This window comes from Neltuma alba, unplaced genomic scaffold (genome assembly GCF_004799145.2).
Source record: "Neltuma alba isolate B1F8T4 unplaced genomic scaffold, ASM479914v2 tig00011138_pilon, whole genome shotgun sequence".
Taxonomy (NCBI): Eukaryota; Viridiplantae; Streptophyta; class Magnoliopsida; order Fabales; family Fabaceae; genus Neltuma; species Neltuma alba.
This window is the reverse complement of record NW_021635874.1, coordinates 64,709-83,215: the sequence shown is the minus strand read 5'-3', so window position 1 is coordinate 83,215 and position 18,507 is coordinate 64,709. Positions and strand designations below refer to the sequence as shown.

Here is an 18,507-nt window from a genome sequence, read left to right as displayed (position 1 = left end):
GGGTCCACAAAATCATTTAATCATAAGGAGGGTGAAGAATTCACGAAAGGTTTTTGCCATATATTATACGTACTCTACCCTCTAGCAGCTAGCTACATTATTATTATTCACGGGGGCCAAACATGGACTATATTCTTTTTCTACTTTTGAGCCATCATAAGAGCAACGAGTCCAACAGAGTTGTTACATAATAGATACCATAATTGAAAAGAAATAAAGAAGGAAGAGACACGTAGTGGTTAATTATGTCCAAACCTTGGTTAAAAATTTAGATATAAAGCCATACATATAACAAAAAAAGGGGTATGGCGACGTTTAGTCAAATCATCTGCACGCATGTGTGGTTCTTATGGAGAAATCATGAGTGAGATTAGGCGTGAGCAAAAGGCCATCACATATAAATGATGATAGGGTTTGATGGATGGAGGGTCCCAATCTGTAATAATGGTTGGGGTGTGGAGGGACTTTTTCTTAGCAAATTGGGTAGCTTAGCTAGCTTGGAGGGGACCATATGGCTCCCTTTATGCCCAACCCCCTTTCTTTTATATCTGCCTCTTCACTTTAAAACAGCTTCCACGATTTTAGCTATCTTCCATATTTGGGTCACAGCTCCTAGATTCTCTCCATGTTTTGTGTTCTTTAGAAGGACTGTATCATAGTTTGCTATGTCTGTGAATTTTGCAAGGACGACGAAGAATATATACCAGTGAAGTTGCTGGATGCTGATATATATATATATATATTGTCTAGCCTTAAAGCAATACGTGTTTTTTGGTGCAAGCAAGCTATTAATTGAAAAGAATGAGACATTCTCTGGTCAGCCAAACTTTATTTTTTGACGAGTTACTTTTGATTGAGACGATGACACCCCACTAGTTGATTAATACTTTAACTCTGTAGTCGTGTTTCATTCATTTGTTTCACGCCAGCTAAAGGGTTGAGAGGCGACTTCATCTTTCCAAATGAAAGCTACACACACACACCCACACACACATATAGCCTCTGAAATCTATATCATGGATGATCTAGAGGCTAGAGTTCGGACGATCACATGCATGCAGGACCCCTCCCTCATCCCTTGGCCGGAACTTTTGTTTTTGGCGTCTTATGAAAGAAAAATAAAGTCTTATAATATTGATATCACAACAGTCTTCCGAATTTGATCCCTACAGCGTTCAAGTTGATAGAAAAGGACTCCAGAGAAAATGGCCACCCGACAGTGAGAGGTTCAACTAGTCTTTTCCTGCTTTTCTGAGGAGCTTGATATTACCAGTCGTTTAGTAGCTTTGATAAAATGCCAGGGGAATGGGATGCTGGCACTGGTAAAATGGAGCACTCAAATAAATTCATCCATACACAGAACAATTGCTTTCCTTTTTTCATTCGAAGGAAGTTAATTCGCAGTTTCAAATCTGAAATAACCCTTGTCTGACCATGATTATACCATATTTAATGATTAAGCTTTGAAGCTGTTTTGATTGTCCAGAGAAGATGGCTTTGAATCTGTTTCTTTCTTTCTTTCTTTCTTTTTTTTTGGGTAAACAAGAGGGCTAGAGCCCAAACAACTAGAGCAGACTAATAGAGACTAGATCCCAGGCACTCAGCATCAAACAAGGAGATCAAATGAGGAGGACAGGTATCCAAAAGAGAAGAGTTAGATAAACCTTCCTTGGCCAAGGGATCTGCAAGATGATTTTGATACGTTGGTATGTGTTGAATTTCAAGGTCCCAGGCACACCTCATTAACTCTCTTATCTGCAGAAAAAGTAAGCTCTCTGAGTTGCTACAGTGCTTCTTCTTCAACATATCAATTAAACTCTTTGAATCTGATTCTGAAATGACCTTCGTGAGGCCAAAATCCCAAGCCAGTTTGAGACCCTTGAAAATAGCTCATTCGTCAGCCTCAAAAGCAGTACGATCCCCGAGAAAATGGGAGAACCACGCTATCCAGATACCTCTAAAATCCCAAGCGAGTCTGAATCTGCTTCTGTTTCTTTGTTCTTCGACCCTTTTGTTTTGGAAGAATGCTTGTCGAGATCTTCCTATTTCATTTTCTTCGCCCATGGCCCAAACTCAGCCCGTGCACTCGACAAACGCAGTGATTATTATCGACAGAGCCTTGTCCAATGCGAGGGCTCTAACAGCCATCATCGGGCCTGTCATAATTGAGTTGATAAATCGGCCCAAAATCGAACTACATGAGTCAACCAAAAGAATCAAGACTGGACCTCCAAACCAAAATCAAATAGAATGAAAACAGCGAGATTTTGAGAGTTTTGGATCAACATCTCTTACTTCCAAGCCATATTGTTGTCTTACTTCCACCAGCGGTGGGCGGCCAAAAAAAAAAAAAGGTCGTGTTGATAAAGTTTTTTGATGCAATGTTGTGTTAATAGTAATAAATTAACTAACAAGGGGTAGATCTAATCCTTCATAACATAATGAATTAAGATTTGAATTCTCACTAAGAAAGGTATCAATATCTAGTGTCTAATAGTATCTTAAATATGATTGTCTCGGATACCTATACTTTAAAAAAAGGGGGGAACTCATTTGGAAGTCCTTGTAATTTGCTCTCGTTTTGAATCAGGTCCCGAGGTTTTTGTCCTTTTTATTAACTCCTTTAATTATGCACTGTGATATCTGTTAATGCTTCTCCTTCAAAACTGTTCAACTGGAATGAATGGACCTTTTATTGCTGTCAGAGAGAACTAAGGTTGCAGACAGCTGGATAATTTTGACAATGTGGACTCGTCTCCTATCTCAACGTGGAAGATTTGAGAGTATTATAGAGGCTCGCTTCATCACACGGGGTCTGATTCACTGAGGGCCTTGGACCTCTATTCCACTAAGATTCATAACGGGCACAGTTCTATTGCAAATGAAAATTGATCCTTAGTCTTAAATAATTGAATTGAATCCACATCATCATAATCACACAGCACCATGTCTTTGCACTAATTTCTACGTTTCATAGTTAAACTATATCTTTGCCGTGAATCTTCAAGTACGTGGTAAGAATTTTTCATAGCACGGTGTTTTTCCTAGAATTACTTAGTCTCAATAGCACCTTGTTCATAATAGGTGTCCCAAAAGAGCCCCTCCAAGTAGAGCTGGGAATCAGGGCCGGCCCTTCAGGGCTGGCAGGCTTAAAAGGGCCAGCCCTCCAGGGCTGAAATTTTAAAAATACCCCAATTTGCTAGGCCCGGCCCTTAAGCTACAAGGCCAGGACTGGCCCGCGGACTTTTGGCCCGTTTAAGAAAAAATACTATTTTTTATATTTATCATATTTTTTTAATAAAAATATAAAAATAAACTAATGAAATCATTAATAAAAGACATAAATATGAATAAAATTAAGTCACAAATATAAAACATTATCATATATAAATATTCATCAACATCTAAGAACATCTAAAACATTCATTAACAAGATAACAACATCTAAAAGTTTTATCTATAATGCAATTGTGCAATAAATAAACACTATCATTAATCTTTTGAAACTTCATCATCACTATAATTAATTATTTTTCTTCATAAGTATGCTTTTCTTTCGTAACAAAAATATCAAGTTTTTCTTCTTTATAAGAATTTTATTTTTAAATTTTGCAATCTAACTATTATTTTACTTTAATGTGAGAAACATTGTTGTTGAAACTCATGAATTTCTAATTCAAATTATAGAATCACAAGTTATATAAGTATAAAAATATTCCATTATCAAATATATATATAGTTTAAAAATATCAACGCATATAATATAAATCAAATCATTATTAAAGTCCAAATTAACCCATTTTTTAAAAATTTAATTGGATAAATTATTGTCTAAAACTAAATTTAATTTTAAAATGATAATAATAACTAAATATTTGAAATATTATTAACAATATAAAAAATTAATAACATTAATATTATATAAAAAAATTTAAAAATAAAAAAATTATAAAAGGGCTTAAAAGGGCTGGCTCTTTTAAGTCCTCGGCCCTCCAGGGCTTATTTCTCATTTTAAGAGAAAAATATCAAGCCCGGTCCTCATAATTTTAGGGCCTAAAAGGGTCGGCCCGACAGACTCGACTCGTTTTCCCGGCTCTACCTCCAAGTGCTTGCTTTCCCTCTAATCTTTGATATTCCTGCCGCATCTCAGTTCTCTCTAACAGCAATCAAGGGTCCGTTCATTCTAGTTGAACGGTTTTGAAGGAGAAGGATTAACGAATATCACGGTGCAAACTTAAAGGAGCTAATAAAAAAGAATAAAACCTTAAGGACCTGGTTCAAAATAGGGCAAATTATAAGGACTCCCAAATTAGTTTTTCCAAAAAAAAAAAACAATAAATCAATAACAAACATCTTTCCGACCCAAAAAGGGGAACAACCAAACACGCATTTTTTTGGGCCTAGTTGACCCATGCATAATTTAATGGTCACCACCTTTTAATTAAATACTTAACTGAGGACATCCTCTCAGATCTCAGTTGGGTGGTGGCTTGAAAAATGCTCCTTTCGGTGCATAAGCCTTATATATGATGCATTTTATAAACTTTAATTTAAATTTACTTTAATATTTATTTTTTTTATTTTTTCCCTTCATTATTTATTTACTTCCTTTTGCCACACACTTGTTTATTATATTTTTTCATAATTTTTTTTCTCATTTATTATAAGAATATGTTTGAAGACAAAAGTATACTTCTCACCTATACACTGCTTTTAACTAATTTTTTATTCTACGTAAATTAGTTATTTGAAAATTATAATAAGAATTAGATATAGTATTGACCATTAAATTTTAATACAACAATATTAAAGTATGGATTTTTATTCACTTTCTTAAAGAAAAAATATAATTTCTCCTCAATACCATTATATTATGATCTATTTGTTCATATTTTTGCATCAAAGCTCAATCAATACATTTTTAATTAAGAGGATCAAAATTACTTCATCCTATTGAGATATTCTGAATTCAACTGCTCTAGACTTGATGGTGAAAAAAGCACAAAATTTTGACAAGAAAATATTAAGATGTACTTTTGTATACTTGAGTTCTTTTTTATTTTTTTTGCCGGCGAGTTCAAATTTGGGAAAATTACAAATAAAGACTCCCCAATATATAAAATGGCAATCAGGGACTCTGAATTTGAGAAATTGCTCACAAGGACCCGGTCCTAATTTGCAATTATGAAATCATGGCCAGATTACCAAAATACCCCTCTTTAATTTTTTTTTTTCAAAAAACAACACTACTGCCTCGCCGGAATCTGGCCGTCGGCGCCGGAGCTCTGCCACCTTGGCTGCCAGCCGCCGGAGCTCTGATGCCAGCGGCCGGATTCCGGCCATTGCCGGCGGCCTTCCTTTGTTTTTTTTTTGAAACTGTTTTTTTTTTAAATTGGGGGGAAGTGAGGTTGGGGGGATTTGATCCCCCAACCTAATGCTTCCCAAAATTAGGAATGACTATTGAGCCAACAAATTTTTGCTAACATTATAATACAAAAAAAAAAAAGTTAACTCATTTACTCTTGTTTCAGGTGATAACAATAATACATTTGAAAATAACAAGTTCTGATTATAAAATAACAAGTCTGGGATTAAAATTTAACAACACGTTTTTTTTATAACAACACACTCTGTTGCAGGTGATAACAACAATACATTTGAAAATAACAAGTTCTGATTATAAAATAACAAGTCTGGGATTAAAGTTTAACAACACGTTTTTTTTATAACAACACACTCTATTTCAGGTGATAACAACAATACATTTGGAAATAACAAATTTTGATTATAAAATAACTAGTTTGAAATTAAAATTTAATAGCACCTTTTTTTTTTTTTATATAACAACACATTTTATTCCAAGTGATAACAACAATACATTTGAAAATAACAAGTTCTGATTATAAAATAAGAAATCTGAAATTAAAATTTAACAACACGTTTTTTATAACAATTAATTATCTTATACTTTTGAAAAATAAATTATTTATAACTTATAAAAAGTATTTTAAATCTATTTAATTTGCTAAAAAAATAATTTTTATCTCCAATTTATAATCAGAACTTGAAGTGTAATTTATTATAGATTAAAAATACTTTTTTATTTTTCAAATTTATAAATAAGATTTAGGGAAAATGACAACACACTTTTTTAATTTTTTTTAAAATTTTTAATCTATATATCTATACAACTCATTATAAATCAAACTACTTCTTATAAATTATAAATAGTACAATTTATTGTAGATTAAAAATACTTTTTGATTGCTTAAATTTATAAATGAAATTTATCTCTAATTTATAATTAAAAATATTATTTTATTCTTTAAATATAAAAACTATTTTTAATATTTAAAGAATGAAATAATACATTATACTATAATATTTAAATACTTAATAATAAATTTTAATATTTAAAGAATGAAATAATATAAAAATTTATACTGTGATTTATAGATTAAAAATACTTAATTATAAATGCTTTATAATTTATAAGAAGTAGTTTGATTTATAATGAGTTGTATAGATATATAGATTAAAAAGTATTTTTTAGAAAAAATAAATATATTAAAAATATTTTTATAAGTTATAAATAATTTATTTTCCAAAATCATAATATAAATAATTTTCTAAAAAAACGTGTTGTTAAATTTTATTCTCAGACTTGTTATTTTATAATCAGAACTTGTTATTTTCAAATGTATTGTTGTTATCACCTGCAACAGAGTGTGTTGTTTTAAAAAAAACGTGTTGTTAAATTTTAATCCCAGACTTGTTATTTTATAATCAGAACTTGTTATTTTCAAATGTATTGTTGTTATCACCTGCAACAGAGTGTGTTGTTATAAAAAAAACGTATTGTTAAATTTTAATCCCAGACTTGTTATTTTCAAATGTATTATTGTTATCACCTGGAATAAGAGTAAATGAATTAACTTATATTTTTTTTTGTATTATAATGTTAGTAAAAATTTGTTGGCTCAATGGTCATTCCTAATTTTGGGAAGCATTAGGTTGGGGGATTAAATCCCCTCAACCTCACTTCCCCCCAATTTTTTTTAAAAAAAAACAGTTTCAAAAAAAAAAAACAAAGGAAGGCCGCCGGCAATGGCCGGAATCTGGCCGCCGGCATCGGAGCTTTGGCGGCTGGCAGCTGAGGTGGCGGAGCTCCGGCGCTGACGGCCAGATTCCGGCGAGGCAGTGGTGTTCTTTTTTGGAAAAAAAAATTAAAGAGGGGTATTTTGGTAATTTGGACCATGATTTCATAATTGCAAATTGGGATCGGGTTATTGTGAGCAATTTCTCAAATTCAGGGTCCCTGATTGCTATTTTATATATTGGGATCTTTATTTGCAATTTTTCCTTCAAATTTCACGCATTACACAATTACCACAAGAGGTTTTTAGCATCACTAACATGCTTATGAATATTTAATATTATTACTTTATTTTTTTCGGTGAAATACTTTACTTCTAATCACATGAATTTATTTTCATTGAAAAATTGAGTTATGATTAAATTCCAGGTCAAAAAAAATTATGATTAAATTAATGTTAAGAAACTATGTCGTATTTTGCCAGAAGTATACTGAGTTAAGTGTTTCTATTTTATAAGCCCTTCTATATTTTCCAAGCACTTAGCAGCAGAACTCATCTTTTCCTTGAGGAGAGGGGCAAGCCAAAAAGTAAAAAAAAAAAAGGGGCATGGGCGGATGGGATCATCATGACCGGTCAGATCTACATTTAAGACATACGTGGCGCAATTGAACTGGCTAACGCAGGAACCGCACCCAATCGTAACCGGAGAAAATCTCCCAGAGCTCTTTCTAGTTGCGACTACTCTTTCAGCCTACTTGTTCTTGTTCTTGTAACTCTCCCCGACAACGGACATAACAACAGCCATTTGAAAGGGCACAACCTTCGTCTTCAGATCTAGCCCCCCCCCCCCCCATCTCCGATCTCGAACGCCATGGCGTTTTTGAGATCGCTTGCCTTCCCTACGCTGGTGTTTGCTGCAATTCTTCTGCTCCTTATCCATGGCGCTCACTGTTTCTATCTCCCCGGCGTTGCTCCACAGGACTTCGAACAGGTCGGCTTCATTTCTCTTTCACACACACATCCTGTTTCTTTGAATCGCTTATTTATTTGTTCCCAGTTGCTTGCGAACTTTCTGATCCGTGATAAAAATCCTCAAATACGGGATCTGTGTTCGAGACTGATACTAGGTTTATCTGAATTGACCGTCTCTATGATTGACTTCCGCTGGACAACATGAGTGAGCTGGTCGATCCAGCTCTATCTTTTCTGCGTTGATGCTTTGTCTGATATCCAATATTTATTCTGCATTCATCCGGTGGCAATTTAGCAAACATCACACTATTGGTTTTTTTTTTTTTTTTTAAATAGATTCTCATTTTAAGCATCAAGGATCTATTGGATCTAATTCTCGTTCCATGGTTTTTGCTGAGGAGTCGAGTGTATTTAGAACTTTTGATGTAAAAGAGTAGAAATGTGTCCTTGAAAGACTCCGGGAATACTAAGATACCCAACCATGTAACCTATTTTCTCTCGCTGTCTTTCTATAATTATCTAGAGAGACAATGGATATTTGAATAGTCAGAAAAGATGTGAATTAGTTTGATGCAAGCAACTAAACATCGGGAGTAATAAAATAGTTTGGTGATAATACTTTTATTTTATCGCGTTAATGGGAGTAAAACTGTACAAGGTTTACAAATTTTGTTTTATGCGACAAACAATAATCATACTGCCTCGGAATTATTGATAATGACATAGATTTGAAACACTACAAAGGCCATGACGCAATAAGTAAATACAATTTGAAATGTCATACTGCATCTGATATGAGCATCGGGTGTTCATCGGACATAGTATGATAGGCTCCGTTCTTATAGTATTAGTGCTTCCTTCTTTAAGCCAATTAATGGACTTTCCAGAGTACCCGGGTAATTATGATATCTATACTGAATACCCGATACTTGTGCTCTGTCATTTCAAAGATATTTTCATGATTTCTTTTTTACTTTTCAGTTTTCGCTGAAAACCACCATGTCTGCTGTATCTTTTGTTGTAAAATGTAAAAAACGTGATACAGTCTGTGGGTGTGATCTATGCCTTTTTGCAACGCGCTTGTGCTCTGGTCAAATTAATGAACCACCTGTTTATTTCATATCAGAGTGACGGACAATTTATTTTTCTTTGCTGCAGGGAGATACACTGCAAGTGAAAGTTAACAAATTAACATCAACGAAGACTCAACTCCCTTACTCATACTATTCACTTCCGTACTGTCGCCCTGATAAAATAAAGGACAGTGCAGAAAATCTTGGGGAAGTACTACGTGGTGACCGGATTGAAAATTCCCTTTATGTGGTCAGTTTTATATTATAATTAATAATTAATTCTGAAATGCTTATTTTATTAGGGACATCTGCTGATAGTGACTCAGTAACTTTTTGTAGTTTAAAATGCGTGAGCCACAAATGTGCAATATATTGTGTAAGCTGACGCTTGATGCCAAAACTGCAAAGGAGTTTAAAGAGAAGATTGATGACGAGTATCGGGTGAACATGTATGGCATGCCAATATATATATCTGTCTGCGTGTGATTGCAATTTTGATTATTATTTTTTTTAAAGAAGAAGTATCTTTTTCTTATAATGGTTCTCCCTATTAATTCACAGGATCCTAGATAATCTTCCTCTGGTTGTTCCCCTAAAGCGAATTGACCTGGATTCTACAGTTTATCAGCTTGGTTTCCACGTTGGACTCAAAGGCCAATATACTGGGGTATATTTTTGTTTCTTTAAATTTGAAGCAAAATGTCTCTTGTGAATGTCAATTATGTTGTTGCTTACTCTTTCTACATGCAGAGCAAGGAGGAGAAGTATTTCATCCACAACCATCTGGCATTTACCGTCAAGTATCATAAGGATTCACAGACTGAATCTGCCAGGATTGTCGGTTTTGAGGTTAAGCCATTCAGGTCCCACTTTTTGGCCCTGGCCACTCTGTTTTTTATTCCTTCTAATTCTAACTGGTTCATCTTTTGTGGCATGTAATGTGATGATTTTCTAATTCCGAGTGTTGATGTGCAGTGTTAAACATGAATTCGAAGGAAAATGGGATGAGAAGAAGACCCGTTTGACAACCTGTGATCCTCACACTAAACGCACAGTTGTCAACTCCAACACTCCTCAAGAAGTCGAGGAGAACAAGGAAATTATATTCACATATGATGTTGAATTCCAGGTGAGGTTAAGGAAGTGATAGCATGGCACCTGCGTACTTTTTTCTCTCTCTAGAATGTCCCGTTGCTTACTTTAGTATATAAGGTAAAGCCTTTGGTTGGAGAAGCTCACGCATTTCCTTTGCGGGCTGGATTTGTCAGTGTTATTTTAGCTTTTATTCTATTGTCTTCTCATCAATAACTCTCTCATATGTAACCAAGTTTTGTTCTCATATTTCTTCCACCTATAATTGTTGTTACTGCTTTCAGGACAAGATGTTTACTCGTGTCTTGTTCTCATGATCTGCTTTTATCCTTTGTTGCTTTTAGCCAAGTGACGTGAAGTGGGCTTCGCGGTGGGATACTTATCTGCTTATGACTGACGACCAAATTCACTGGTTCTCTATTGTGAACTCATTGATGATTGTTCTCTTCCTCTCGGGAATGGTGGCGATGATAATGCTTAGAACACTTTACCGTGACATATCAAAATACAATGAGCTTGAGACACAAGAGGAAGCCCAAGAAGAGACTGGTTGGAAGCTTGTCCACGGGGATGTGTTTAGACCCCCTAACCACTCTGATCTGCTCTGTGTTTATGTTGGAACTGGCGTTCAATTTTTCGGGATGATATTAGTGACCATGATATTTGCCATCCTTGGTTTCCTCTCTCCTTCAAACCGGGGTGCACTGATGACAGCTATGCTTTTGCTTTGGGTTTTCATGGGGCTCTTTGCTGGTTACTCTTCTTCTCGCTTGTATAAGATGTTCAAAGGATCAGAGTGGAAGAAAATTGCCCTCAGGACTGCAATCATGTTCCCAGCAACTGTCTCTGCAATTTTCTTTGTGTTGAACGCTCTCATATGGGGTCAAAAATCATCTGGAGCTGTTCCTTTTGGTACCATGTTTGCTTTGATCTTTTTATGGTTTGGGATCTCGGTTCCACTTGTTTTTGTGGGTAGCTATGTTGGATTCAAGAAGCCTGCTATTGAGAGTCCCGTGAAGACGAACAAAATCCCAAGGCAGATTCCTGAGCAGGCTTGGTACATGAACCCAGCCTTTTCAGTTCTGATCGGAGGAATACTCCCATTTGGAGCCGTTTTCATTGAGCTTTTCTTTATTCTCACCTCGATCTGGTTGAATCAGTTTTACTACATCTTCGGGTTCCTCTTTTTGGTCTTCATCATCCTCCTTGTCACTTGTGCAGAAATAACCGTTGTGCTTTGCTACTTCCAGTTGTGCAGTGAGGATTACCTGTGGTGGTGGCGGTCATACCTCACATCTGGATCTTCTGCGCTTTACCTCTTCCTTTATGCCACATTTTACTTCTTCACAAAGCTTGAAATCACAAAGATGGTGTCTGCCATATTGTACTTCGGTTACATGCTTATAGCTTCTTATGCATTTTTCGTGCTAACCGGCACCATCGGATTCTATGCCTGCTTTTGGTTCACAAGGCTTATCTACTCCTCGGTGAAAATTGATTAGTTACAGTAGCTGGTTCTGGTTGAATATACTTGGAAGATGGAAGAAATGTTATGCAAGGTTTTGATCAGGTACTTAAGGATTTAAAATTCAGCTCCCGTCATGCTCAGATGTAACCTATTTTCTGTACAATTTTGAACTGAGGACTGCACATGTTTTTTACCCCCCATTTCATTTCCCAGCCAAAATTCTTAATGTAGGATTCTTCGCAAGTATAGCTCGTGTTTACGGTCATTCTTGGGAGAATCAGAAGATTTCCGTCGAAGATGATGTTTTATGATTAAAAGATGTATCCTAACAATTATAATATCGTCAAACCGCATGAGTCGTGCATCTCGGACTCGTCGGATTATGCCCGAGTCGTATTGCGAATGAAAAGTTAACATTAAGCTTTGCTCTTGACAATAGCTTTCCGAGGAAGCGTGCCATATTTCAGGCATTTTTTTTCATAGGCCAATCGTGGGGCACCTCAGGTGTACTATTGAACGCAAGATTTGATATTAATGCAAGCTTGTATAGTTCGCCTTAAATCGGAGGATAGATCGGGATTCCAGTTAGCTGGATCCGTTCACCTCTGAGGAGGAGTACTTTTCGTTCTTTGCGAGAAAATAAAGGATGATTAAAATACAGCGCATATAACCCACACCAGGACACTAATGATGCGGTTGATATCATGAAAAAAAAAAAACAACTGGGCGACATCGAGTTTTCTAGCATTGCATGCTTGAAACAAGGCGTATTCATTCAATTTTTACCAGCTTTCTAACACTGACTAGTGACTAGTCCTCCTTGGTCCAAAAAAAAAAAACAACACTGACTTGTCCTGAGCTGAACTCAAACTGAACTTCCCAGACAGAGTCTATTCAGATCCCGCAACTCCAACGGAAGCCCTTGCAACATCCTCAGCACTGGCTTCGGGACTCTTCTTGATGGATAAAACCGAGTATCCTATGGCGGCTGCGAGAAGTAATCCGACTGCGGTCACTGTGGCGCCGGTGCTGAAGGAAAAAAGCCGTCCTCGGTTAAGAAGCCCCGTGGGGCTGTAACCGGGGGGACTCACTCTGTGCGCGTCTACTCGTTTCTTCCATTCTTCCTCTCTCCCACCCATTGAATACCTCCTCCACTTCCGTCTTGCCGGTTTGCCTTGTAACGAGAACTGAAGCACCTAATTAGCTAATAGAGAGAGGGAAAGGGGTGGCACCTGAAAGCATTTTGCCACGTCAACGAGAAAGTGCATCTGTCACCCACCCGTGGTTGCCAGCCGTCACCCTCTCAAGCATTTGGATCGTCTCTCAGACTTGTTTTCTCATCCGGTGGAAGAGTAAAATTATAGAAGGAAACAAATTTAAACAATCACATATTTTCGAAACGCCGAAAAACAATGGTATTTTCGCGTTCGAAACGAGGGAGAAAATTTGCGGTTAAAAAAAAGCGCCCAAAGGGACAAAGACCAGTCGAACAGACAAGGTATGATCTGCCCTTTATAACATTTTAGACCGTTGTTCCACTGCAAGGGCATTAAGGAGTAATAGGCACAAAAAGCCTCTGGCCCACAAATCAGGCTTTTCTTCTGCCACTTCCCCAAGTCTCAACGGCTAGTTTCTACTTTCTTTGTCCCTCTCCCATCAGTATAAATAATCCCCAACGTCTAAACCCTTATGCAACCGAAGCCCTCATCTGCCCCGTCTCTGAATTACCTGCTGTTGTTGAACCAGGAAGAAGGATTTCGCTCCTCTGCTTCTTTTCTATCTCTCATCAGAATCCATGGCTGGTTCTTCAAGAGCTGCCTCGGTTTCCCTTTACATCGCATTCCTTCTCTTCGGCTTCTCTGCGGCTAAGGAAGTCTTGATCGGAGGCAAGAACGATGCGTGGAAGATACCATCCTCTGAATCAGACTCCCTCAACAAATGGGCCGAAAGATCTCGTTTCCAAGTCGGCGATTATCTCGGTAACTACTTATATCATACCTTAGTTTCTGCTTTCTGCACTGAATCTCCACGCGCAAAATCACTGATTATTCTTTCTCCTTGATTATTTTCTTGCTCAGTCTGGAAATATGATGGTGGGAAAGACTCGGTCTTGCAAGTGAGCAGGGAAGATTATGGTGACTGCAGCACCGCCAATCCCATCAAGGAGTACAATGACGGAAACACCAAGGTGAAGCTCGACCGCCCTGGGCCATTCTACTTCATTAGCGGGGCTAAGGGACACTGTGAGGAGGGCCAGAAGCTCATTGTGGTGGTTATCACTCCCAAGCGTAGGTTTACTGGTATTTCTCCGGCACTTGCCCCGGCTCCAGCCCCGACGGATTTTGAAGGCCCAGCTGTAGCTCCCACTAGCAGCGCCTCAGCTTTAAAAGGTGGCCTCGCGGCAGTTCTGGGATTACTGACCATTTGGGCTTTCTGATGTGAACGCCTATTCTTTTTACATCTCTATTATGTATAAGATTGTCAGAACGAAGCATATTCATTATTACCATTGTTGTTATAATTATTATTCTTTTTTTGGGGATTTTTCATATGTATGTAAAAGTTTACTTTTAGATTTTTCATATTTTTTTAATACATATCCCAACGGAAGTGATGAGAAATTCTTACAAAGTAGTAGTACCTTGGTCGTCTTCGCCTTTACACCATTAAATTACAGGAGAAAAATATAGTTGTCCATAATAATATAAAAATCTAAAGAGAATAATGAAACAGAAAATTGAATTAATCTCTACTTCAACCATCGTTAAGCCCTTGTGGCATTCCTAAACTTTGGGCAAGACTGCTCATCCTCTCCTTCATGGCCTGCAAAGATCAATAAGGTCAGATTGAGTCAAAACTTCCCGCTCGTTTTCTACAAAAAGAAGGCAGGCAAACAATGTCAGGACTCAAATCTCTCACCTGGACGCTTCTTTGATGAGCATCTTTGTAAGCTTCAGTAACCAGAAGAGAGAGTTTCTGCAATAATAATAATAATGACGACTCATGTTTCCACTTTAATGGAAATGATTCTACATCATGCTTCAAAAAATTTCCAAGAAGGTTTGAATACGTACGTCAGCTCCTAGTTCCATCGCCGCTTCCGTAATCTCAATGCGAACAGGTTGCTGGTTGCCAGAAAGAGTTGCCTACAAAGATGTCAATAGCTTCTTTCACTTGATATCCGATTTTGCTTTCAACGAATAGCTTTTGAGCCTTATTAGTAATAGTAAGTCTAATCTCAATTAAATTACAATACCTTTATGAGTTCACCTTCACAATAACCATCAAACTCTGATCTGAAAGGACAGGAGAAAACAATTAAGTCATGAAATCAACCCAGAAAAAGTGAAAATACCATGAAAGCTTCACCAAATAAAAAAAAAAAAAAAATAGATCTTACGCAGCAAGTTCTTTCTGAACACGCACTGCTTCCACTTGAACTACCATTTGAGCTTTCTTAACCGTGTCATATAGATTCTGCATATTACCCAGCATCCCTGACTATATCCAGTTCCCATTGAGTCAAAATATGATGCAAGGCTCCAGACGGCAGACTTCGTCAGTAGAATTCCATTAGATTCATCATAACAGTTAAGACTTCTCTAGTTCATGCTCCAACTACAGAGGGTAGGTGGCATAATCGCCTTTGATTGCAACGTCTTCCTAATCTAAAAGAATCAGAAGTGATCCTAATACCACGGACCCTATCGCACCAAACCCCAAATCTCTAGGTTAAGAAAATTTAATCATATAAAATCACTAAAATATCAGTCTTATCATTTAACACTCAATTTAACACTCATCTGTATCTGTCCTCATCCATGACCTTCAAATTTCATTATTTCTCACATTTTTAAGTTTATTAAGACTATTCACAATTCCAGTTAACCTAATACTTCCAAAGAGATAGTTGGAAGATAGTTAAGGTGACAAAAGTGGGGACACAGGCAGTATATTGGAAAGGAATAAATATCGAATCGATACTCATAGCAGCTAGCACCACCAGTTCAGTATGGACGTTTATCAGATTTACCAAACTTTCTTCCCAAAAATATTCTAACGTATATGAGAACTTCAAAATCAAATAATAGGAATATCAAAACTATTAGACTTGACAGTGATTGATGGAGGGATGGAATTCAATCTAGAACAAGCTAGACAGCTTTATGTCCGGGTCACAGTTGCTTTTTCATGTTGAAAAAAAAAAAAAAGTAAAAGACGTCAAGTATTGATTGGTTGGATTAAGAATATAAAATTAAGCAACGCTGGATTAGGGGGGCACGGATGAGATAAAATGCTTAGATATAGGGGAAAGGTCAGCAAGGAGTTAATTTGACCTTTGACGCGGCATCATCATCCTTTTTGCTGTTGTCCTTGTTTCCTCCAAATAAGCCATATACTTGGAAAGATCGCAAGGCCTTCCCAGTCTTCTTTCTAGGCCATGATATGGCTGAGTATCTTTGAGGACTGGCATACGAGTTTACGTCACCTAAATGAAGAACTAAATTGTAATTACGCCATCACCTCTATACATGGATAACGAGACAGGAAAAATGTAATTATGCACAAAACGATTCCTAAGCTATTTGGTAAAAAGTAAAATAAATAAAATAAGAACTTCAAGATTAAGAACTTCCACAAAATTTGAAGGAAAGAGAACCAAAATGTGAGCAAACCAGGTCGGCTAGGAATATGCACTGACTGAAAAGCAGAGTTTGAACCCGAGAGAGCACTACAATAGCATAATAAAAAGACAATGGAAGACTATCTAATATTAGCCCCCTCTTTTACTGATCCTCACCGTACATATTCATTCATCTTTTAGCTACCATAACATTAACCTTCCCCTTAAGGGATGGTTCCTCATCAATTGAGGGGCCGGGAGCCCAACTCAGGAAGGAAAAGTGGATGGGAACAAAACCTAAAAGAGGAAATAGCAACTAATCCCCCCATTCAGCCATGGAAAGAAAGAGGTTCACAAGTTTAAAGACACATGGTAAAAGAATCGACAGAGTAAATGCACGGTTTGGAGGGGGAAAATAAACCAGGATATTAAAGTAATGACAGCGGAAGACCACCAAACCATAAAGAAAGTCAAATTTGACACAGTGTGCAAACTAGAAGGATAATTTTAAAAGAAAATCGATTTAGCAAAAACTTCTAGCATTAGCAAAGGATAATGAGCAAGTATAAAAAGCTTCAATTATGGATGGGGCTTCTAGTCCAGCTTTACGACAAACCCCAAAACTTGTTTTTATCATAACACAACCGTCCTATCCTACCTTACCGGTATCAGGAAGGGGGGGGGGGGACAATCGATGAGCTTGGAACGCATATGGAGGCCTAGGCTAACTCAACACAAGTTGAAACAAAATCAAGAAGGAACAATATTTATATCTTTTGAAAAAAAAAAAATCTTTGGTGGAAATTCAATAAAATAGCACGTTCAATTATTTTTACAATAAGCGAATTAAATCCTTCCAAGCTTAAATCGACAGGATCCATCACCAATTCCCAAAAGCTCCTCAAATAGCTTTGATTGTTAAACACCATGAGGGAAAGGGAGGAGGGGAGCAAGCATATAATGAAAAAGTTTCTCTAAAAAATCCATGCATTCTGACTACATTTAATGATTATTAAAGGCTAAGCACATAGGTTTCCATATTTATAAGAAGCATATGCCATTAATATGTTAAACCCAGTAGATGAAAATTAACATAGAAGAAAAAGTAACACACACAGGACCAGACAGCACCAGATTCAGAAAAGAGTACAGAAATTCTGAACAGCAAGAACGAAGATTTGGAGGTAGCCGCTAGGCAGAATAAATACTCCAAAAGCTTATCAACGAAGAAGAAAACAGGTAGAGAGTACGAGCTTACAGGAGAAGAGTGAATTTACAGGTAGCTTGAACGGGCGGCAGCTTGTTACCTGTGACGCAAAAGCTGTTGGGGTAGCCATATTTTGCAGCCTTGAATTGAACGCAAGGGAGACGGAAATGACGGTGCCCGAAAATTAATCCGAATTTTATTTCTTCATTCGAGCCATTCCAATTCGCAGTGTCAAGTTGACTTCTTTAACCCGATATTGAGGTGAATCAAGGAGAGCTTAAATAAATAACATTTTAATTTATTCTAATTTGATATTCATTTATATTTAACAACTTTATTGCTTATTATATCAACAAAAAATAATTGTTTTGGTAGCCAATAAAATGAAACTAATTTTCATTATAAATATGTTGTTTCTGGGCTTCATCACTCCAAAAATAAGTATATCCAGGGGCGCGTATTTACCATATTCATATTCATATTTACATGATTCACATTATCCACTTATTACAATGCTTGATAAAAAATATTCTTTTTCTAATTCTACTTTTATTTTTATTTTTTTGGGTGACAATTCTACTTTTAATATGATATAGGCCATCATCACATTTATAAATCGTAAACAATATGCTTGGTCTCATATGCCGTATAAAGGAGAAGACCCACATTCTAATTAAGTTTAACATTAACAGAATTTTAAAAAAAGCGATACAATTTTCTCTTTATTAAACTTGAAACAGTATTGCTGGATTAAATTTCAACACAGCAATATTTTTTAAAATTCAAAGTCCATCGAGCGATTCATAATCATCAGTATTGTTGACTAAATGCAAACTTGAAAAGGTTATCAATTTCAGCCCGCTTCCCTGTATTACCTGCCGCAGTGTCCGACGACCCATTCACAAAGAGGTGGTCGAGCGCTGTCACAGGGACACAAGTTTTGATAGTTGTTGGCCTTCTACCATTCTCCCACC

At 36.6% G+C, this 18,507-nt stretch overlaps 3 protein-coding genes across 5 annotated transcripts; 2 read left to right on the top strand and 1 right to left on the bottom strand.

The window, feature by feature from the left end:
* Positions 1–7,874: 7,874 nt before the first annotated feature.
* LOC114761851 (transmembrane 9 superfamily member 8) lies at positions 7,875–12,138 on the top strand. The gene is made up of 7 exons (XM_028951301.1): positions 7,875–8,088; positions 9,228–9,392; positions 9,482–9,591; positions 9,704–9,809; positions 9,893–10,005; positions 10,118–10,271; positions 10,579–12,138. Exons 1-7 carry the CDS (start codon positions 7,969–7,971, stop codon positions 11,734–11,736), a joined length of 1,926 nt encoding a protein of 641 aa, XP_028807134.1. The 5' UTR covers positions 7,875–7,968; the 3' UTR covers positions 11,737–12,138.
* Positions 12,139–13,387: 1,249 nt separating this feature from the next.
* LOC114761848 (early nodulin-like protein 1) lies at positions 13,388–14,342 on the top strand. Its single transcript, XM_028951295.1, has 2 exons — positions 13,388–13,681; positions 13,781–14,342. The coding sequence occupies exons 1-2, from the start codon at positions 13,498–13,500 to the stop codon at positions 14,137–14,139; spliced, it is 543 nt and encodes a 180-aa protein (XP_028807128.1). The 5' UTR covers positions 13,388–13,497; the 3' UTR covers positions 14,140–14,342.
* Positions 14,295–17,713, bottom strand: LOC114761847 (nucleoid-associated protein At4g30620, chloroplastic). 3 transcript variants are annotated; one of them, XM_028951292.1, is made up of 7 exons: positions 17,585–17,713; positions 16,040–16,203; positions 15,103–15,203; positions 14,959–14,998; positions 14,777–14,848; positions 14,622–14,678; positions 14,295–14,525 (listed from the first exon to the last, which is right to left on the bottom strand). In XM_028951292.1, exons 1-7 carry the CDS (start codon positions 17,661–17,663, stop codon positions 14,457–14,459), a joined length of 582 nt encoding a protein of 193 aa, XP_028807125.1. In that variant the 5' UTR covers positions 17,664–17,713; the 3' UTR covers positions 14,295–14,456. The 3 variants fall into 3 exon arrangements, with proteins under 3 accessions (XP_028807125.1, XP_028807127.1, XP_028807126.1); XM_028951294.1 differs by having other exon boundaries at positions 16,040–16,191; positions 17,588–17,713; XM_028951293.1 differs by having other exon boundaries at positions 14,298–14,525; positions 16,040–16,191.
* Positions 17,714–18,507: the final 794 nt, after the last annotated feature.

What these genes read in the sequence shown, in the direction of transcription:
- LOC114761847 (XM_028951292.1), bottom strand. Translation starts at nt 17,663, where the DNA reads ATGGCTACCCCAACAGCTTTTGCGTCACAGGTAACAAGCTGCCGCCCG. An exon ending in TGTAAATTCACTCTTCTCCT is followed by an intron (nt 16,204 to 17,584) that starts GTAAGCTCGTAC and finishes ATTACAATTTAG; the next exon opens with TTCTTCATTTAGGTGACGTA. An exon ending in CGATGGAACTAGGAGCTGAC is followed by an intron (nt 14,679 to 14,776) that starts GTACGTATTCAA and finishes TTATTATTGCAG; the next exon opens with AAACTCTCTCTTCTGGTTAC.
- LOC114761848 (XM_028951295.1), top strand. Translation starts at nt 13,498, where the DNA reads ATGGCTGGTTCTTCAAGAGCTGCCTCGGTTTCCCTTTACATCGCATTC. An exon ending in CCAAGTCGGCGATTATCTCG is followed by an intron (nt 13,682 to 13,780) that starts GTAACTACTTAT and finishes TTTCTTGCTCAG; the next exon opens with TCTGGAAATATGATGGTGGG.
- LOC114761851 (XM_028951301.1), top strand. Translation starts at nt 7,969, where the DNA reads ATGGCGTTTTTGAGATCGCTTGCCTTCCCTACGCTGGTGTTTGCTGCA. An exon ending in GACGAGTATCGGGTGAACAT is followed by an intron (nt 9,592 to 9,703) that starts GTATGGCATGCC and finishes ATTAATTCACAG; the next exon opens with GATCCTAGATAATCTTCCTC. An exon ending in CATATGATGTTGAATTCCAG is followed by an intron (nt 10,272 to 10,578) that starts GTGAGGTTAAGG and finishes TGTTGCTTTTAG; the next exon opens with CCAAGTGACGTGAAGTGGGC.